We start from the raw sequence: 22,808 nt of genomic DNA, 5'->3' as shown, positions 1-22,808 counted from the left end.
ATCGAATTAGGGGTGGGATGATTCTTTTAAAAGGCAGTATCATCCTGTAGTTGCACCCTATAAAAATTCTCCAAGTGCCTATTAGGCTGAGAAAGAGTCACTGGCTTTTTCCAATGACCCCGTATGACCCCCAACAATGCTGAGTTGAGGGGTAAAGCGGCCGGTACCTTGGCTTCTGCATCAGTAAGGCTGGACTATGGGTCCAGTTCCCTTTTCTGTTGCATACCGAGGCTCACGCCTAGGTCTGAAGCCACGTGGGCCTTATATGCGGAGTACTGCTTAAGGTCCCCTGATGGGAAAACGTGCTTGGAATCCAACTGTATGTCGAGCGGGGACGACCCCCGGGAACACCTTCAGATTCCTGAGAGCTAGTATTGCTCTCGTAGTCCGACTCGGGAGGAGCCAAGGAGTCCTGGGCCCAAGGCATTGAACCCGTAGGGGAGCCCAATTTGCTTCCCGGGTTGTCTTGTACCGAAGCGAGAATCTCTGCCGGAAGTACCTGGACAGGCAACACAGCCTGTCGTAGCATGGGTGCTGAAGAGGGCGGGTTGCGTTGCTCCACTCGATCCTGAGGGGAGCGTTGCGGTGGGCGGGAACACAGCCTCCCTTCGGAGTGTGAGGGAGGCTCACGCCAACCCTGCACAGCTCCAGGTTTCCCATACATGGGACCATCCAGGTAAAGAGGGCCATATCGGGCTCTAACGTAGTCTGAATAGTCCAATCAATAATCCATTTTATATCGACCACACAACCCAGAGTCCCGGCGCCAAGCACCATAAGAAGGCTCAACCTCAACCAAGGGAGAACGGTGCTCCGATGCACGATATCGGTCTGAATATGCGGGCTTATGATGATCCCATGCCCAATCTTGTCTGTAATCAGAGGAGCGCTCTTCCGAGTCCCAATGGGCACTTCGGTCCCTTAGAGGGACGTGCTCCTGACACCTCCAAGGGGGCGAACAACACTTAGGCAGCCAAAATGCATCTTCTACGGGCTTTGCCAGGGAATAGGCCTCCTCTTCCAAGGAAGCGTACCTAGGCTCATCTGTCACCACCAAGAGTTCCCTATGCAAGCAAGCCCAATCAGGTGCCAAGTCCAACAAATTCTCAGCCAAAGGTGAGCTAGGCCGAACCGAAACCAATGACTTTGGTGTAGGATGATCACAATTCACTTTAGGCTTCTTGGACACTGGGGCCTCTGATGCAGGAACTGACGCGGCCTTGTTCTTCTTTGGTATGGGAGGAAGGTGTTGACCCACCGGCAAATCACGAGGCAACTTCAGCTTCTTCTTCCTATTTGATATCGACACCGAGGGGATCAGGGAAGATTTCGGTACCACGGGCACAGAATGCTTAGGGAGGTCTTCCGAGTGCACCGGCTCACTCGAATCCATCGAAGGATTAGCACTAGGAGGTGCCAAAACCGGTATCGGGGCCCGGTTTTCGGTCTCCACAGGAGTGGATACTGAACGCTCTGACTGCACTGATGAAGCCATTTTAACAGATCGTTTCAACAATAAGGCTTCCGAAGAATGGAGAGCCAGACCCCACAGGGCTGCGCACAGGCGAGAAGCCCTATTTTGCGGGCCTGTTTCGTAAACTTCTGACAATGAAGACAGATCTCGACAATGTGGGATTCCCCAAGGCACAGGAGACATTCGGTGTGAGTATCAGGGGAAGGGATCTTAGATCCGCAACAAACACATTTTTTGAAGTTCGTCATGCCTGGCATAAACGCTGTAGGCCAGCTGGCCACCATCTCCATCCCGGCCAGGATCAGGGCTCCGAAAAAGGGGAAAACCCACAAAATAACAAAACACCAAGAAAAAAAATGCTACTACACGAAAGAAATAAAGAAAGAAATAAAATCGAAAATCAGGGAGAAAAAACAACAAGGGGATAGATAGAGCCTACTTATTGTCAAGCTGCAGACTCCACGATTCTTACTGAAACGCAGACGACAAAAGACTGAGGGGATGAGGAGTGGCACAGCCGCATATAGCGGCTGGGGGCAGGGTTCCCTCCCAAAGCAGGAGAATTGAGCTTGTTAGGTTCTGACGAGGCCTCTGCACAGGCGCATAGCCCATTTGTGTAAAAGGACAAATGACCACCAGAAGAACCAATGTTACAGGTAAGCAACTTACAGTTATCTTGCAAATGAGGCTTAGTAGTTTGCAGTGTATAGCGATGGGAATTTTTTCAAATGTTTCCCAGAATGTGAGTTTGGCCATTCTGCATGAAGTATTTATACCTTATAGAAGAAAAACCTTTTAGAATTCATGAAAAATACTGTTAAAATCAACAAAGAACCCCAAAGAAAAAATATTTGGTAACGCTGTCATTCCATATATTCAACTAGTTGTTTTCTTTGGGGTTCTTTGTTGGTTGTTACAGTATTTTTGATTAATTCTATAAGGTTTTTCAGCACATTTATACTAACATGTCACATTTGGACTGTACTGCTTTTAAAAAACAAACAAACCAGCACTATCATAGATTATTGGATCCCTTACTTTCTTCTTCTTATTTTTAGGCTGTTGTCCATGAGCAAGAAGGGTTGCTGGGGTACATCTACTGTGATTTCTTCCAAAGACCAGACAAGCCTCATCAGGTAACAGCTCTGACTTTAATAAAGTTAAAAAGCCTATGAGGGGTTTCCCCCCTGAATAATAATTGTTTGAGGAATACCATTTGTTTATAAGATAAATCCAGAAACACTCCAGTGAATTAAATTAAAACACTGTTCTATTTCTTTGTAAGACCAAGACTGAATAAAAACCAGAAGTTACTTCTGGGACTATTTTATTAAAACAGATGTATTCTTGTAATGATTCTATGGTCTTTGTTTGGTAGGCAAAAATTTAGACACCACAGTGACGCAAATTATTGAGTATCGGAATGTCCCCCTCCCTTTCCCTCCTGCAGCCTTTAAATAAATACTTTGGCATGCCTTCTATGTGATATAAAATATCCAGAATGCCAACAGACCACTTCCTAAATTTAATCTGGAAAAGATGATAACTTGCAGCAGCCATTGTTTTGGAAAGAACTATACAAAATATTTCACAGGGAACTGCAAACCGATGCCTTTGCTTTAATGTATTGTCTCTGGATCTGTTTGATTGTTTTTTGCAGTCTGGAGTAAAGTTGCTCATTTATAAGTGCTACTCACTTTCATTGAACTTCTGGATTACTGCCATTTGTGCAGAATGTTTAAAGTTGAAATATGGGGGTAAGCACAAGTGTTTCCATTGTCAGCTCTGGAAGATCAATGGGTCACAGAGTTCCCTCTTCATAGCCAGCATTGGAAGCAGCCTTCATTCATGTGTTTAAACAGTATAAATAAAGCCTCAAGTAATCTCACCGTGGACAAGTTCAGATGGCATGCAAAACCAGCAGATCTTTAAGGGGATCCATGGCCCCTCACAACTGGGTTATGTGCATGCACAGAAACCTCAGTGGAAGAATCACAAGATTCTTCTGGGCGCTCTTAGTCCTGCCATCTCACACATGAACTCATTGTTATTTTAGTCGGGAGAGTGCCTATTTCCCTCAGTTCCTTGGTGACTGCTGCGTTAGCTGCCTCAGGAACATTTGCTCCTGTGGAGAGATCAGTTGTTTTCCACACCGCCCCCCCCCACCCGGCTTTTGAACTCGGACCTTTTCTGGCTATACTTATTCCTTACTTTCTCTGTATATTTTTGACCTTCTGACTTCTCTTCTGACTACTCTCTGCCTAGCATTTTTGACCTGTCTACCGGTGAACAATTGGCTTTGACTTTGGACCATCTGCATTACTCTCTTGGACTAGTTTCAGCTCTGTTTGGACTAACTACTTGGCTTGACACTGCCTGTTAATGTTTTTCTCTAATCAGGTTACCACTCTACCCCTTCCTTATGGATATTAGAAAAACCTTCAAGAAGTGCACCTCCGGTAGGGGGGCTCTGTTCTCTTGAGACCACCATGACAAGTGCCTAATTTGCCTTGGTGAAGGCCACAATTTGAGAGCCTGCAAGATTTATCTGTCCCTTTCTAGTCAAACTCACAACACAAAAAAATGAAGTACCTGTTAGCAATGTTCCCTCTAACAGAGATTCCCAGATGTTGTTGACTACAATTCCCAGAATCTTCAGCTGCAATGGCTTTGCTTGGGGATTATGGGAGTTGTAGTCAGCAACATTTGGGAATCCCTGTTAGAGGGAACACTGCCTAGTAGATGTTAATGTATATTATAATATCAATTGTAAGAGAATATATACATAGATAAAGAATGTGCATACAATGAAAAGTAACACAGTGGGTGATAACACAATAATCAGAACTAGCTTAATCTGTGCAGAGCATCTGCACGCTAGTACTTGGTTGCTCCCCTCACCCCCTGCCACAGTCCCCCTCACCTCAGAGATCTCTCTACCCTCACCTGAGCTGCACTCCTGCTCCTCCTCCATCCCATTGCTTCCATCCCCCTCACCCCTCTTGGTCACTCCTCCATCCCCCTCACCCATCTTGGTTGTGGCTGCAGCATTGCTGGCACCTATCGGCCAAACTGCAGCCCCCTATCCCCCGAGACCTCCCCACCCCCACCTGAGCCCTGCTCCTGCTCCTCCCCCAGGAGCAGCAGTGGCTGACCGGGCCCTTTCTTGCTGCTGCCACCGCCATGGCCGCTCATTCCTCTCAGGCTGCTGACAGGCCCAGGCACATCCCTTGCCTCTTTGCAGACCCCATCCCACTATCCATATATCTAGATAGATAGATAGATAGATAGATATAGATTCATCTCCTCTAAGAACATCTTCCGACCAGTAACAGTTGCATTCCAACTGACCTTAACCATCACAGTCTCCTCCTCCCTATCTGCAAATGGAATCTCCACTGCCCATTTAGGTGTTTCTGCTAGCAAACTCTTGCGAGAGCTGCCACTCACAGGATTAGCCACTGGTATGCCTTATATTATACTAGTATTTTTCAGCCCGTTAAATTAACGGGCGCTAGTAGCCTTTCTTTCTTTCCTTCCTTCCTTCCTTCCTTCTCCCTCCCTCTCGCCCTCCTTTCCTTCCTTCTTTCTTTTTTTCTTTCTCTCCCTCCCTCTTTCGTTCCTTCCTTCTCTCTCCTTTCCTTCCTTCCTTCCTTCTTTCTCTCTCTCTCTCTGGGGGAGGCCAAGCCGGGGGAGTGGTCGGGGCACAAAAGCTGGCAATAACCACGATTCTTTATGGGCTCCATAGACTTCATTAAAAACCATATTTTCCACACGAAATGAGTCAGAAAGAGCGAGACCTCCTGTTTTTGCTGCTACATTTTCTCTTTGGTAGTGAACCTACCAACCATAGCTGAATTCATTTCTCCATTGATTTCTATGGGCAACTCTACCTTTGGAGGGGGCTAGAGCCCCTTGGTTTGCGTGCCGAGGGCTCCAGGTTCAGACCTCTGCATCCTCAGTTAGGACTCATGAAGACCCTTATATGAAACTTTGGGGAGCTGCGCTGCCAAGTCACTGCAAAGACAATCTTGAACCGGTGAACCCATAACGAACAGCTTCACGTGTGTTGTTGCTAGGCTAAGTCTCTGACTAAGCTATTCTTGGGGATATTTCTCACAATGTCTCCAGAATTGCTTTCGAGATTGATGCTGAGTCTTGGAGTCTCCTGTCAATTCTGGAGGATTGGTAAAAAAACTAACCCCCGCGTGGAGATGCTTGTCATGCGAACCCAGAAGTTGCCTTTCAAGACATCGGGATGGGCCACTCTGCAGATTTCTTATCTCTGCATCCTTTCCCGAGCATGGTGAGAGAAACCTAGGAGCCACTGTTACCGAGTCTCCTCCTTTCCGCCCTCTATGGTATCCGCACACTGTGGGCGGGGCTCACGGTAGGCGCGCATTGGGCTTGTGCGCTGGCGACCGGGCGAGGGAGGTGAACCGCCGCCATGGACAGGCCCGAGGAAGAAGAGCCGGGAGTGGAGGAAGATGCGCTGGAGCTGCTTGCCAGGCGGCAGCGCAAAGAGAAGCGCGAGCTCCAGGGTGAGAGCGCGTGGCGATGTCTGCCCAGGTTGAAGGCTGCCTGCTTGCCTCGGCGGCGGCAGCACCAACAGCAACAGCAAAGCAAAGCATGAACTCGTCTCTTCCTTTCCCGCGGCTGTGCGGGACCCGCCACCGCCGCCTCTCCCTTCCCTGCGGCTGGGCCGGACCCACCACTGCCACCGCTCCCCTCCCCGCGGCCGTTCCGGACCCACCGCCGCCGCCTTTCCATCTCCTGCAGTCAGACCGGACCCGCCGCCGCCTTTTCTCCCCTCCCTGCGGCCGTTCCGGACCCACCGCCGCCGCCTTTCCATCTCCTGCGGTCGGACCGGACCCGCCGCCGCCGCCTTTTCTCCCCTCCCTGCGGCCGGGCCGGACCCGCCGCCACCGCCTCGGCTTTCCCCGCGGAAAAGCCGATCCCACTGCTGCCGCCTCTGCCCTCCCCGCAGTCTGTCCGTTCCTGCGGCCGCCGCTTCCGGCCTTCATGCGGCCAACATGGCCACCTGGTGCCTGCGGCCGTATCTCCCTCGGACATTCTGGGCATGCGCTCCGCACATGCCCAGAACGGCCGAGGGAGACACGGGCGCAGAGACACGGGCGCACACCCAAGGCTTTTATTATAGAGGATAGATTATATAGATAGAAGATAGATGCTGAAACAGATAAATTGCTGAACAATGTAAAATAACCCAATGAGTGATGGCACGATTATCAGAATACTAAAATAGACAAATGACTGAGACTTGCAGCGCTTATTCAAGGTTTCGAATGCTTCTTCAGTCAGAAATGTGTCTCTTGATCTTCAAATACTTTCAAATAGACTCTTGAAATAAAGGATACGGAATGATAAGGAAGGGGGGCGTATGGGTATATGTTTAGATTATTCTTGTTAGGTCCTGTAGTAGTGGTTGTAGATTCTTTTCAATCTCGTTGTTCTGCACAGGACAATGACAATAAAGATTTATCTATCTATCTATCTATAATGTAACAATTTAAATCCCAAAGAGCAAATACAAAATGATCAATAATCTTTTTGCCAACATTTACTCTGTTATCTATTCAAGGAGCAGAGCTCAATATCTACCTTCTGTCTATGTATTTAATTCTCTTAAATGTACCCGTCACTAATCCCATATGTGGCAGCTCTCGCGAGAGTTTGTGAGCAGTTGCCTGGATAGCAACTGGACAGGGGAGAAAATAGTGGGGAGCAGGAGACGGCTGCCAGGAGGAAGAGGAGGCAGCAGCGGGCTGGGCCGGTTGACGGGAGCAGGAGGAAGAGGAGGAGGCACCGGGCTGTCTTGACCCGGCCGCTCAGAGCAGGAGGCGGTAGCAGGCCAGCCTGGCCACGAGGAGGAAGGGGAGGCAGCAGCAGGCTGGCCTGGCCACCAGGAGGAGGTGACCACTGCCTGGAGTGGGTGGGCAGGAGGAGGTGGCAGGCCTGCTTTCTGGCCAGCCAGCTAGCTAGAAAGTGGTGAGGTGGGGGGAGAAGAAGCTGGCTGGCCAGAAAGCCAGGCGCACCAGTGGGGGTCTGGGGGAGTGAAACAGGCAGCGGCAGTGGGTGGGTCGGCTGGAGGCACAGATACTCTGTGCCCAACCCAGCTAGTTTTTATTTATTTCTTTAGTACATTTATATACCGCCCCATATAAAAAAGCCCATGGGCGGAATATAAATGGACTTTTAATGCCTTGTTCATTTTGTATTTACTCTTTTGGAGAAAGCAGGCTGTTTGATGGCTTTCATCTGGAAGAGCCTCGACAGCTACCCCCTTCCATCCAGCTGGCATCAAATTTGGAGAATTGGTGTCAAATCAGACAAACTTTAAAATGAAATGTTGCGTGGTCAAGACATACCAAAGGATTTAATATGTCTTCATTCTGTGTTTGGCCCAGTACAGTGCAACCAGTTTGATTTCAGATTATGCTGTAACTCTAAGCAGTCTCTGTGACTTTTTGCAACAATGCAATAGAAAACATTGCTAGTAGAAAACCTTCCTTGAAAACTTAGGAAGACCAGAGTCCTCCACAGAAACTCTGGGGATGATGATATTAGGCCTGAAAGGAAATGTACTACTAGGAATGTGCTATCGCCCTCCTGATCAGAATGCTGACAGTGACTAGGAGGTTGCAGAAGGAAATCAGGGAGGCATCAAAGAGACAGAGCTGTAAGGTGACTTCAATTGCCCACACATAGACTGGGTAAATTCACCTTCAAGACAAAGAGCCCAAATTTCTAGATACGCTGAATGACTGTGCCCTAGAACAGTTTGTCATGGAACCAACCAGAGAGAAGGCGACCTTGGACTTAATCCTGAGTGGCACCCATTTGTCAATGTCATGGAACCTTTAGGGAACAGTAACCATAGTGTGATCAAATTCAGCATATATGTGAGGAGAGAATCACCAAGGAAGTCTAACTCAGACATTTTGGACTTCAGAAGAGGAAACTTCTCTAAAATGAGTTTGGTGAAAATAAAACTAAATGGGGAAATCAGTAGTCACTTCACTCTTGAATGCATTGAGTTTATTTAAATACAATAATATAAGCCCAGTTAGAATATACACCAAAAATGAGTAACAGCAGGAGAGAGGGCATGCCCTCAGCTCCTGCCTGTGGACTTCCCATTGGCATCTGGTGGGCCACAGTGTAAAACAGGATGCTGAACTAGATGAGCCTTGGGCCTGATCCAGCAGGGCTTTTCTAATGTTCTTAAAGAGGAAAGTTACCACCAAGTCCAGAAGGATGCCAGCATGGCTAACAAGTAAAGTCAAGGAAGCTGTATAGAGTAAGAAGATTTCCTTCAGAAGTTGGAAGGCCTGCCCAAATGAAGAGAACAGAAAGGAACACAAACTCTGGCAAAAGAAATGCAAGGAGACGAAAGCATCAAGGGGAATAACAAAAACTTCTTTAAATACAAGTGGACCTCGATATTTGCAGGAGTTCCATTTCAGAGGTCCACCTGTACATCAGAAGCAGAAAACCTGCCAGGTAGGCAGTTGTTCCGTTAGATGTTGAGGGAATGAAGCAGATTATTAAGGAGAATATGAAGATTTCAGAGAAGGTAAGTGAGTTCTTTGCATCTGTCTTCACGGCAGAGGATACTGAGCATGTACCTGTGCCTGACTCAAGGGACAGAGGCTAAAGAACTGCGTCAGATAGAGGGGACCAGAGATTAAGTTTTTCTGAAAAATTAAAAATTAACAAATCACCAGGGCCAGATGGCATTCACCCGAGAGTCCCTAAAGAACTCAATTGTGAAATTGCTGACCTCTTTGCAAAAATATGTTACTTATCCTGTGCGTAGGATATCAATCAGGCTCTGTACGGGAGGACTGGAAAGTAGTCAATGTAACACAAATTTTCAAAAAGGGATCCAGGGGGATATGGGGAAATTATAGGCCAGTTATGTTAACATCTGTGCCGGGCAAATTGATGGAAAGCATTCTCAAGGATAAAATTGTTAACCATATAGAAGAACAGGCTCTGCTGAAGGAGAACCAGCATGGCTTCTGCAAAGGTAAATCTTGCCTCACCAACCTTTTAGAGTTCTTTGAAAGTGTCAACAGGCATGTGGATAAAGGTGATCCAGTTGACTTCATATACTTGGACTTTCAAAAAGCTTTTCTTTCTTTCTTTCTTTCTTTCTTTCTTTCTTTCTTTCTTTCTTTCTTTCTTTCTTTCTTTCTTTCTTTCTTTCTTTCTATGCCACCCCCTCTGAAGGCTCTGGGCAGTGACAAAGGTCTTCCTCAAACAATCTTAAGAAGTCTGTCATGGGATAAGGAGATATGTTCATGAGTAGATTGGTAACTGGTTGAAGGATAGGAAACAGAGGGTGGGAATAAATGGAAAGTTCTCTAAATAGAGGGAAGTAAGAAGTGGGGTCCTCCAGGGATCTGTCCTGAGACCAGTGCTTTTTAATTTATTCATAAATGATCTCGAAGTTGGGGTAAGTAGCGAGGTGGCCAGATTTGCAGACGACACCAAACTATTTAGGGTAGTGAAATCCAAAAGAGATTGTGAGGAACTCCAAAAAGATCTCTCCAAACTGGGGGAGTAAGCAACGGTATGGCAGATGCGGTTCAGTGTTAGTAAATGTAAACTAATACATATTGGGGTCATGGTGGATAGCAAATTGAAAGTGTCGACACAATGTAGCAAGTGTGAAAAAGGCCAATTTAATGCTTGGAAACATTTGAAAGGGGATTGAAAAGAAAACTGCTAATATCATAATGCCCTTATACAAATCTATGATGCAGCCACATTTGGAGTACTGTGAAACCAGGTGTCATCCTGTGAAACTGATAGCCGAGAAATTTAGGACCGAAAAAAGGAAGTACTTTCTCACACAACACATAATTAACCTATGGAATTCTCTGCTACAAGATATGGTGACAGCTAGGGATGTGCACAAACTGGTTCAGCGGTCCTTTTGTGGACCGCCAAACCGGTTTGAAGTTTTGGCACTGGGTGTGTGTGTATCTTTTAAGGATCAGGGATGGTGCTTTTAACACACACACACCCCGTGTTCCCCCTGCCGACACTGTCTTTAAAATAGCTGGTCAGTGTCGAACAGTGGCAGGAGGCGGGGGAAGTACCCTCCCTGATCCTCAAAGGTAATCCCCCCCCCCGTGCCAAACCAGCCATCTGCCAGTTCATGCACATCCCTAGTGACATCCACCAGTCTGGGTGACTTTAAGAAGGGTTTAGAGAAATTCATGGAGGACAAATCTATCAGTTGCTACTAGTCTGAGGGCTATAGACCACCTTGAGCCTAAGAGGAAAGGTACATCTAAATACCCGTTGCAGGGGAGCAACAGCAAGAGAGAGGGCATGCCCTCACCTCTTGCCTTTGGGCTTCTCAGAGGCATCTGATGGGCAATTATGTGAAACAAGATGCTGCACTAGCTAGGCTTTGGGCCTGTTCCTGTAGGGCTGTTCTTATGTTCCTGGTATCTTAATATGGCAAAACACTGCAAATAGATTTTTCCCCCCTCCTGTTTGTGTTTTAAAATAGGATTGCCACTTCACAATTCAGGGAGGAAGGCTAAAGGAAAATGGAGAATATCAGCTCCCTATGGTGGTGCTTATGTTGAGTTTGCCCCATTCTACTAGGGGTTCACCACCACTGCTGACTCCTGGTATGATGGAGAATCTTTTCCACGAAATGGGGCATGCTATGCATTCTATGCTGGGAAGGACTCGATACCAACATGTCACTGGTAAGCAATCAATTTTAAAGGCCAAATTATTATTTCATCCCCCCCCCCCCCAAAGCACCCATTTAACAGTTTCTACATTATATAATCCGGACAGACATTTTAGTTTTATCTTTAAAGCAGCTGAAAGTAATTTTCCGTTCTTATTTCTTACTGCCCTTTTAAATGATGTAACTGTTCAAAAATTACTGAGAGTTATATTCAGCATTATGGAAAAGTCAGCTTCCATTATACTCCAGCGTGAACAAGAAACAGAAATTCATATGGTGCTGTGCAGGAACAGGCTTGATTCTCAGTGGACGGTGCCACCAGGGCAGAAAGCAGATACAGTATTGCCCCCACTCCAATAGTGGACGATTTCCAGACTAACATTGCACTAGTACAAGGATGTTGCACAGGCTAGTTCTGCCAAGTCAGGAGCTTGTGTCCCAGAGGAGTGTTCCACCACTGTAGCAGGGTGTGCTTGCCCAACCTATGGCACGCCACCTGCTGTGGCACCTCTTCCTCAGTCCGTACAATATTGTATGGAACTATATAAAGCCATTCGGTATCCTTGTTGTGCAAGCTGATCGAGACTGCAAGAGACTCAACTACATGACTATCTTGCATGTGTACATCTTTGTTCATGGCACTAGTGCAGCTTTAGTCTGGCTGTCAAGAACTGTTTTCCCCTGCACTCCTTTTCTTTTTACTATATAACTGTGTTAATTCTAGAACTAATACGTGTCAACAAGCACTGACCTCTGGGGATGCGTGCATTTATCAGACTTAAGCCATGCATTTCTAAGTACTCACGGGCATTACAGTGAAACTGTGAATGGCTCATTAAATCAGATATGGTCCTTTGGTCATTACTTGAATATAGAGATAGTTGCCATTTAGTCCTTGGGTGGATGGGAGGGAATCTGCACTTAGAGAGGCGGTTGTAGAGGCGATAAGATCTGCCCTCCACCAGCACTGATTGGTCCAGTCATCACTGATAGGAATCCTGTGTAGAGACATACAATGCAAGAATATCTTGCAAACGTACAAGCCCTCTCTTACAAAAACACTTGCTTATGCAGAGGGAGAAAGAGAGAGAGTTTATCTTAATGATGGAGACTTTGCTGGTATGATAATAATTCTGCATTAAATTCATAGAGGTGGTACAGTTCAGCCTTACATTTATCTTCATTCTTTTGGGCTATCAGTGACAACAGGTGATGCTGGGATTTTGAAGTGGTATGCTCCCTCTCAGTGCTTATCCTCCTCCAGATCCTTCAGTAACTCTTCTTTATTTTTCCTTACCCGTTCCCACCTGTTCTTTTGTCATTCTTAGAAGACCAAACCTATCTCAGTCTCTAATAAGAGAAAGAGAAGAGTAGGCTGAAAGCCAGGCAGCAATAGAAGTATTGGTTGAATGATTATGCCACCCAGTACCTCCTTTTTCTGGAATCCCCCTTTCCTTTTCCTGCTTAAAAGGGAGGCGAAACAGGAGGCAGTGAGAGGGCATTTTTAAGAGGGAGGCGTTTAACTGGAATAATCCACTCTTTATTATCACCCTTCCTTCATGGATGCTTCAAGCTGACTCTCCTTCTATTGCAAATTGGTGGAAATTCAGAGAGCCATGCTGCTTGTCTTACCTAGTTCCCACAGCTCTCTCTTCCCTTTTGTCCTAACAGTGTAGGCTCTGATGCAGTAGAACTCCTGAGGAAATCAAGAAATATAGTCATTGCAAATTGAATTTAAGACAACATACAGCATATGAAATATGAATCTAAGGATGATATTGCCAGAGTCGTTGTCCTTCAGAGAGCACAGTGTTACCCTTCAGTGTAGCAGTCAACTGACGATTAATTCCTCAATCTCAAAAAGCAGAGCTAGCAGACTAGACACCCCTTCCAGGAGTGGACTGGCCATTTTGTTTCTGTCTTGACTTCTGCACTGGAGAGCAGAACTTCACTGTAGTTCTTGAGCTAGCTACCAAATTAATCTCCTATTAATTTCCTAGCTTGCTTTCTTTTTCCTCCCCCCCCACCCCCACCACCCGGTGACTGTTGAGCTGCAAGCTGTAACTGGTTGACTTCACTGTATGCCTTACTCTGTCTCTATCTCCTCCTCTCTCTCTCTCCCCCCAACTCCTTTATCAGACTAATCTGGAAGAGGAGGGGGAACAGGTTACTACAGAGAGAAAACTGCCTTATGGCCTTACCACAGCTCTACTGTGGTTACTACTTCAGCAAGGAATGAACAAACAAACACACACATACACATTTCTTCTGGGCAGACACAGCAGGTGGTTTTACTACTAGAAGCTTCAAGTGCAAGTGGAGATTAATGGACTGTCCCAAGAGACTTTAGAGGCACTTTAGTCTGTTGACTGGCAGATCTTCTTTATATGCTGCCTCCATTTTCCCTCATATATATGCAGGTTCAAGGTGCTAGAATAGAGGTGATTCTGGGTGAGTTTCATTGCCCTGAAGAGACCTTTATGCAGACCAAGTTGGCAGTTGCAGTGTCCTGGACCAGGGTTTCTTAACCTTGTGCCCCCAGATGTTGATGGACTACAACTCCCATCATCCCCAGCCATGTCCATTGTGGCTGGGGATGATGGGAGTTGTAGTCCATCAACATCTGGGGGCACAAGGTTAAGAAACCCTGTCCTGGACTATAACCTGGAGAGACCATATTATGTCTGTTTTAAAACCGTTGAACTGGCTGCCAATATGCTTCCAGGCAAAATACAAAGTGCTGGTTATTACCTTTGAAGCCCTGAACAGCTTAGGTCCGGGTTACCTTAGAGAGCGCCGTCTTCTGCATGATCCCCACCGCATGTTAAGATAATCTGAGGAGGTCAGTCTCCAGTTACCACTGTTACATCTGGTGGCGACTCAAAGGTGGGCCTTCTCTGTAGCTTCTCCTGGGCTGTGGAATGCACTCCCGGCAGAAATCCATTATCTGAGTTCATTATTGGCCTTCAGGAGAGCCCTTAAGACCTATCTGTTTGGCCTGGCCTTCCAGGGTTTTAAAATGTTTTAAATGTTTTAATTGTTAATGGTTTTATGCTGTTTTTAAATTGTTTTGTAATGATTGTATTTAAAGGACAGATTTGTGGGTTTTGTTTTTGTTGTTGTGCACCACCCAGAGCCGTTTGGATGGGCAGTATATAAATGCAATAAATCAATGAATAAATAAATAGCGGTCAGCTTGGGTTTATTCTCATATCTGCCACCACCAGTAAGACTGGCTATGCTGGATTGTGTGGAAGTTGACTGCTAACAACATAGAAGTAGTTGGAATCCAAACAATAGGCATACTAGGGGTGTTTATGGAACTGGTTGAGGCAGTTCATTTTGAATTCGAACAGACCACTGGTCCGCAAGCCACTCCAGTTGAACCGGTTCAATTGGGTTTGAGAGCTATGCTTGTAAAGGAGAATCAAGTGAGGATTCTCTTTGACAAGCAAAGGATTGGGGGAATCCTTTAAAAGTGTTTTAAGGGTGGCCGGGTGGGAGCGTTGAGAGGACACCTTACCAGCTTCGGTGATGGGGCAGCGGCAGCAGCTCCTCTAAGCCCCACCAGCACCGCCACCCCCCCAGCAGTGAGGGTCAGCGGTGGCCCATTGCCAGCCTCCCTGGATGTGTGGAGATCTCCGCACACACATGGAGGTCAGAACTGGGCTACCGCCAGCCCACACTGCTTGGTGGGGGGGAGCGCCAGCGGAGCTTAAAGGAGCTGCTGGAGAAGCCGGTAAGGTGTCCTCTCACCACTGCCCTCCTTACAACACTTTAAAACACTTTTAAAGTATTCCCCCACCCCTTTGCTTGTAAAGAAGAACCCTCACTGGATTTCCCTTTACAAGCATAGCCCTCGAACTGGTCCGTATCTGACAGGGCCCAGTCTGGTTCAAAATTGGACTGGCTACCTTTTTGTGGGGGCCAGTCCAGTTGAAGCTCGAACCAGGCCAGTTTGAATAAAACCCAGTTTAATTTGAACTGGTTCGGTACATCCCTAATGCATACAGCTTCGTTGCTGAAAAACTCTACCAAATTAATACAGTGTATGCGATAATCTGGAAGAGCTTCTGCAGATTGCACAAGCATAAGCACAACAGATTGGAAGTGGTGGGCACTCTTTGTGCTTTGGCTTTTTTGCATTCAGGATCTGAGCAAGGATTATAGCCACAAGTCTTTAAAAACCCTGGTTGCTACTCTAAAAAGTGTCTTCTGTGGCTGTAAGAAGTAGAGACAGAGGCTATTTTCACGATGGGGAGAAAACTGGGCTAAAGAAGCCCAGCCCAGTTTCCCCCCATCTGTGAGAACCAGCGGGCTCGCAGGTGAGCCTGGTGGTTCTCTGGCAGCTAGCCCACCAAAGTAGCTCTCCCTTTAGCCCAGGTTAGCAGAGCGAGCACTCCGCTTACCCGGGTTTTCCGATTGTGTGCCGCCACAGCGTGGCTGCACACCATCGCGATACACCAGGAGACTCCTGCCGGGAGGCTGCAATCAGTCTCCCAGGTTCGGAGGTCTCTCCAGGATGCCCTGCATGCCTGTGCGGGGCACCCTGGAACTTTCAGGGGCCGTGCAGCCCCCGATCCCCGCCACCCCTGTCGGTTCCGTGACGGAGTCGGCAGTTGTGTGGGCGACCGATCCGGCCGCCCACCTACGAGCCCGCTCTCCCCACAGAACCCACTCCGGCCCTTCACACCGATCATGTGAAGCGCCTCACAGTGTTAGGGCATAGCCAAACAATAAAAACCAAGGACTTCTCCTTAAGTTCTATACTAGCCCTGATCGTGACATTCTATCTCTACATAGATGCAGAGGATGAAAGAAGATGACCTGTTTGGTTTTTTGAGGGGGAGAGGGATCCATGGGAAATATTCCAGTGCTGGAAATGGGATGTGTTATACGTTGCTTGTCATTCACCTGGCCCTGTTCAGTAGATGTTCGTGACACTTACGCAGATGTGATCCACATACCACCCTGATGCTTAGGCAGAAATTGGATTATCAGAGTGGTAATATATTGCATTCTGAGTGCCAAGAAAATGCAAAATTTCTAAAACAGAAGCACTTCTTTGAGGAAAGGCTAGACTCCATTGAACAAATAGTAACAATTACATGTTTGTTTCTCAAAATCATTTGGAAAGACTGGAAGTGCACAAGTCATGAGGGAAGAGAGATTAGATTTAAAGAATGAGGTTAGGAATTATTTCATCATTGCTCATTATGAAGTAGTTGCCACCGCCACCACCCCACCGAGAAAAAGCCCTGCTCTTCAAATGACTGATATTTTGAACAATAAAAGAAAGCACATATGAACCATAATTGTGTGAGCTTGTCAGACAGATGAGGACGGTAATATTTGTAAATGGGATTAAATTCTCAAGCATAGTTTAAGATGTTTATTGTAATTTGGTATAGAGTTAAGACAATTAAAGAATTGGTGTTTAATGTAGGGCCAGATTGGCTGCAGCCTGTCTTAAGTTTATAAAGGGTGTGATCCACAGCTTTAAAAGGTGCCTCACCCAGCTGTTCAAATATTGTGTTTTACTTTGTGATTTGCAGTAAAACACACAGGATTATAATTCAGTTTTTCTGCCAATATGTACAATAACTTTATAGAAATGTAATATTTACTTAATGAATGATTTCTCACAGTTCATCAAAAGTGCAAATGAAAAATGAAGAGAAGTTTTGGGGAACACAGGAAAATTTATGTAGACGTTACAGTTTCCTCCCCACAAGTTAATGCTACTGCTTTATCTTCTACAGGAACAAGATGTTCTACTGATTTTGCTGAAGTTCCCTCTATCTTGATGGAGTACTTTGCAAATGATTATCGAGTGGTGAACCAATTTGCAAGGCACTTTCAAACAGGACAGGTAGGGATGAACATAAGTGAAAAGCAGGTTAATTGTAAACTAACCCCCCACCCCACTTTTTTTATTTTTTTAGAAAAAATAATTAGTCCTGTGCAATGCAAAGAAATATTTTTTTGCCTTTGATAAGCTGAACAATAAGACATAGTCAATTATACAGAGACGAAATAAGTGGTTGGTGCTGTTGTGTGTGTGTGTGAGTGAGAAAGAGAGAGACAGAGAGTGAGTGTGTCAGCCTTTAGAAATAACTGTTTCAGCTGTTGAATGTGTTTATAGAATTCTCCAGAAACCTAAGAATCCCAGTGACAGCAGTGAGAATTCAGAATACTCCATGCTTTATAGTAGTTTGATCTTGATATGAAATAATATGCAGTGCCCTGTTGATAAAAAAGGGGAGGGACCACAGCTGAGTTTCAGACCACATGGCTTGCATTAAGAAAGTCCCAAGTTTAATCCTTGGCATCTCCAGTAGGGATATGCGAATCAATTTGGGTACAAATCGATTTGTACCCGAATCTAGCTGATTTGGGTGATCTGGAGACATAAAATCGCCCCTGTGGTCCATTGGCTGGATTCGGGTCCAAATCGAATCCTGCCAGATTCGATTTGAGTCGCTTCGAGATTTGGATTCCTCTTTTTATTTCCCCCAGATTCCCATCTTTCATTTAAAAAAAACCCAAAAAAACTAAGCTCTAACCCTTTTAGAAATTGAGTTATAGAGCAAAATGTGTGGTCACTATTTTTCAGGTGTGGATTTTTTGGTGTCTAATAACTTTTCCTCATAATGAATCCCTATGAGGATTTATTACACACCTCATTTCGACTTTTTATTTTGACTGTCTTTGGACAGTGCCAACCCATCTGCCATGTGCCAGCTACACCCCCCTCCCACCTGCATGGTAGTGGAGTATACTCAGTTTATGTTCTAGGAATTTTTTCAAGTGTTTAGACTCTTTGGTGTCTAATAACCTTTCCCCATAATGAATCTCTATGAGGATTCATTACACACCAAAGAGTCTAAACACCTCAAAAATTCCTAAAATATAAAATGAATACGCAGTGGGTTGGGGGGTAGTTGGCACATGAGATGCCACTAATTACCCACCACAAAGTAGTGGGGTAAAAATGAACAGAAGAAATGAAGGTGTGTAATGAAGTCACCAAAGAATCTAAAGACTTCAAAAATTCCTAAAAAATAAATTGAGTACCCCAGTGTGTGTGTGTTTGTGTGTGTGTGTGGGGGGGGGTGTTGTTGACACATGGCAGTCGACAGTTGGCACTGTCCATTGACAGTCAAAATGAACAGAAGAAATGAAGGCATATAATGAATCCTCATAGGGATTCATTATGAGGAAAGGTTATTAGTCATCAAAGAATCTAAACACGTAAAAGATATTCATAAAAGATAAACTGAGTACCCCACTGTCTTGCCAGGTGTGTGGGTGTAGTTGGCACATGGCAGTTGACAGTTGGCACTGTCCAATGACAGTCAAAATGAACAGAAGAAATGAAGGCATATAATGAATCCCCACAGGGATTCATTATGAGGAAAAGTTATTATACACCAAAGAATCCAAACACTTGTAAAATAGTGACGGCACATTTTATTCCATAACTCTTCTACAAGGTCTAGAGCTTAGCTTTTTGAAAAATTAAAGCTGGGAATCCATGTTAGGGTTAGGATATGGTGGGTTCAAATCCCCATTATTTCCTGTGGCAGAAATATACAAATTCAGTAAAAACTAAAAAACAACAACACCCCATTAAAAATCAACCAAGTGCCCCACTGCCTTGAAATTTGGATTGTAGGTGGCACCCATGGAGACCTACCCACCACCCAAATTTGGTGTCCTAGGACCTTTATAAATGGTCCAAATCAATCCGAATCAAATCAAATCCAGATCGAATGTGGGGTGATTTGGGGGGACAGATTCAGACACAAAACAAATCAGGGGTGATTTGATTCAGGCACAAATCAAATTTCATGCACATCCCTCATCTCCAATTGAGCTTAGATAGATCCATGTCTAAAGCTCTGAAGAACTGCTGCTGGTCAGTGTGGACAACACTGGCTAGATGGACCAGTGGTCTGGCTCAGTAAAAGGCAGCTTCCTATGTTCCTAAAAATAAGGCAGGAATAACTGCTCCCCAGTGGTTTCCATGAATATTCTTACTCTGTGTTTTTTAAATTAATTTTGGATTGGTTTTTCAATATCTTGTAAAATGCTTCCAGGTTATATTAAAACTCAATCTAAAAATGTTTATAGTCACTTGTAAAAATATAATCTAATAATATTAACAAAATAATAATATTAACAAAATTGGGACACTGTTTACCAGGAGTGGAAAGATCCCAGACTTCTAAATATCTGATTTTTCAAAGATAATTCTAGCCATATTCAAATGTTATGTTCAGTGCGGAGTGCATATTTGTGTGCATATTTGTGCGGAGTGCATATTTGTGTGGAGTGCATACATGTGCAAATTTGTTTACAGGTACAATTTGTGTACTCATGTACAGTAATACATATCCTGTCTGTACTCTGCATTTGAGAGGGTCTGTACCTGTACTCAGATTCATAGAATCATAGAGTTGGAAAGTCTTCTAGTCCAACCCTCTATTCAGTGGAGGAACAGCATCTCTAATAGATTAGTGATGTGCTCGGACCGGTCCGGAGGCCATTCTCAGGCCTCCGGACCGGGCCGGCCTTGGGGTGGTTCGGCGGTTTGGGCGCTGGGGTGGGGGTCCATTTAAGGGCGGGGGGAGGGTTACCTACCCCTCCCTCCGCCTTTTGCTGCCAGAAGGGTAAGGGGTGGCAGGGAGGTATCCTGCCGCCCCAAATGCTTGCTAAACAGACGCACGCCAGCGGAGGACAAGTGGAGGGAGGGGTAGGTACACCTTCCCCTCACCCTTAAAGGGACCCGCACCCCAGTGCTGGACCGCAGCTCCACGGTTCTGTGCACATCCCTATAACAGATGACTGCCCAGCCTCTGAAAACCTCCAGCGAAGTAAATGCCAACATTGCACGAGGCAGATTGGGTTACTGTTGAATAATTTACAGTTAGGAAATTCTTCCTAATGTCTAGCCTAAATCTGCTTCTTTGTAATTTCAATCCATTTCTTCAAGGCCTGCAAGCAAGATACACTGTTAGAATGAACATATACAGTAATTCACAAAGAACGTCCACTTGTGTACAGATACCTGTATGCATGCAGAATGTAATCTATGAATAGGGCTTCTGTCACCTAGGCATCTGTGATGTTTCTCCAGGCCTGCTATCTAGCCTTATGAAACTGGGTTCATAGCATGTATAGATATAAGCTTAAATGGGAAAAATAAATTCAAGGAGAGTTTTTATTACTTTTTGTTGACTTTATTTATCTGAAAAACATAAAAAGTTTTTTAAATCTGAACCAAGTTTCTTTTTAGTCCAAAAATCAGGAGCCCTGGCACTGCATGTCCCACTATTTAAATGTCTCTAGTCTGTTTATGTACCAGGAGGCAACAAAATCAGCCTTGAAGGGAAGTCAGGATGAGCTGTAATGTAGGATCAGTCCTCAAGCCTGAAACTGCTGTTTTTCTCTCTTGTGCTAAATGTGTTTCTTTTCTTTTACTGAATATTTGAACAATAGACTTCATATTCTTATTTTTCATTTATTTAAAACGTATAATCAATTTTTAAGAAGGTATGCCACCAAACTCTTTTTCTTTTCTGTAATTTGTTGTATATCTATATATCTGTCTATATATAATGCTTAAGCGATTCATGGTATGCGCATGCGTGGAACTCTAGAGGTGCCTGAGGAGGAAGTGGGCCGGGTGACAGAGCAGGGGCGGAGCAGAACAGAGCAAGGCGGCTGCCTCATTCAATGCAGCCCTTCAAAAAAGGACCCACACCCCGCTCACCCCTCCGCTCCCTCCTCGAGGTAAGGCTGCTCCCAGCAGTGGCCGTGGTGGCTCCCTTTGTCCAGGGGAGGCTCTCAGAGCAACCCCCCCGTGCGCTGCAAGCAGCCGCTTTCCTCTTGGTACTGCACTCCAGAGGTAATGTGGCCTCGCAAAAGGGCGCCTCGACGGCAGCTCACCCGCTTGCTGGCGCTGGCAGGGAAACACAGCCGAAGAGGGTCAGCAGAGGCTGGAGGTGGAGGACTCCCACTCCAAAGGGAGAAGAAGTGCCCGAACCTGGTTGGAGAAGGCTGCCATTGCTGGAGCTGTTGCTCTGGGTGCTGAAGTGGGCTCCCTGTTCCTGCTGTTGGGGGCGCAGTGGAAAGGCCAGGGGTGGCTGAAGCCCCCCCCCGGGGGGGAAGGGGGAGAGAAGTGCTTGCTGTAGGATGTAGGGGAGAAGAGAATCCAGGAGGGGAGGGGGGAGGGAGGGGGAGGAGAATAAGGGGAAGAGAGAGAGGAGGAGAGATAGAAAAAGAAGGGAGGGGAGGAGAGAGAGAGAAACAAACAAGGCAGGGGAAGAGAGATGGGAGGAGAGAGGAAGAGAAAGGAGGGAAAGGGAGAGCGATAGAGAAAGATGGTGGGGAAAGAAAAAGAAAGAAAGCCTTCAGATTGCGTGAAAGTTTGAGGACATGGAGCAATGTTGGGTCATGTCAGGTGTTAACTGAAAGGACAGGCTTCGACGCCTCACGGGTTGTTTGAGGACATCTCCTTCCTCCAGTTTTTAGTCATGGTCAATTTTATGTAGGACTCTCACAAGTAAGATCATTTGACTCGCGAACTATTGTATCAGCAAATCAAGAGATCGAAAACTGTGTGTATAAGAAATTGATGATGCTGAGCAGTACATCAGGGGCTGTGGCCGGGGCGGGGGGGGCGGGCAAGGAAAGCAATACAGTACTAGCGTGTAGATGCTCTGTGTGGGTAAAGCTAGTAGCTGTATATTGCTATATATACAGAATATAAGCAAAAAGCTTTTAAAAATATAAAACTGTGCAGTAGAATACATCCTATTGTATTCTATTGTACCTTGTATTTGAGAGGGCTGTACCTGTGCTCAGATTCATAGACTGATAGAGTTGGAAGGTGCCTTAGAGATCTTCTAGTTAAACCCTCTGTTTAGTTCAGGAACAGCATCCCTAACTGATGACTGCCCAGTTTGTTTGAAAACCTCCAGCAAAGTAGTGATTGTTCTAATCAATGCCATTGTTTGATCCCATGTTCTGTTTTTATGAGAGGTCAGTTTCAGCTGGCAGTGGGACTTAAATCCCCATAAATGGGTTTTGATCTCGAATAACAGGCATACTTCAGCTAGAACCTAGTTTTCTTCTGCACAAACATCAGTTTAAGTAAGTTGAATGTGTACTCATGTTTATGTACTCTTGTGAGAGAAGGGAAGGATATTTGTAGAAGGCCGGCCTTTCAGGAAATTCTTTGACTTTATGCATATACACAGCCTAAGGATAGCTTCATACATAACATGTTTCCTGCATGGAGAAAATCTTCATGTGGAGGGGAAATCACTCTGAGTGAAAAATAGCTACAGTGAGTGTTTTAGCTAGGCTGTGTGTGTTGGACTTACTTATTTATATGATATCCTGCTGTATTCCATAGGCTCAAAGTGGCTTATATTATTATTATTATTTATTATTATTTATTCGATTTCTATACTGCCCTGTAGCCTCTAAAAGTTAGTTGTCTGTCCTCAAGGGGCTCACAACCACAAGAGCTCAGTCTCAAATGTGGTGGTGGTGGTAGAAGTAGAGGCTACAGCTCTGCTT

The 22,808-nt window shown here is 45.5% G+C and overlaps 1 protein-coding gene across 1 annotated transcript in view; it reads left to right on the top strand.

The window, feature by feature from the left end:
• The window catches only part of MIPEP (mitochondrial intermediate peptidase), a 110,384-nt gene that overhangs the window by 42,105 nt on the left and 45,471 nt on the right, over window positions 1–22,808 (top strand). The window contains exons 12-14 of the mRNA XM_053312457.1: window positions 2,533–2,610; window positions 11,025–11,229; window positions 16,979–17,088. Of these exons, the coding sequence (XP_053168432.1) occupies window positions 2,533–2,610; window positions 11,025–11,229; window positions 16,979–17,088 (393 nt within the window). The remainder of the gene's footprint in view (window positions 1–2,532; window positions 2,611–11,024; window positions 11,230–16,978; window positions 17,089–22,808) is intronic.

Source organism: Hemicordylus capensis, chromosome 3 (assembly GCF_027244095.1).
Source record: "Hemicordylus capensis ecotype Gifberg chromosome 3, rHemCap1.1.pri, whole genome shotgun sequence".
Classification (NCBI taxonomy): domain Eukaryota; kingdom Metazoa; phylum Chordata; class Lepidosauria; order Squamata; family Cordylidae; genus Hemicordylus; species Hemicordylus capensis.
This window is presented reverse-complemented; position numbering and strand designations above follow the sequence as displayed.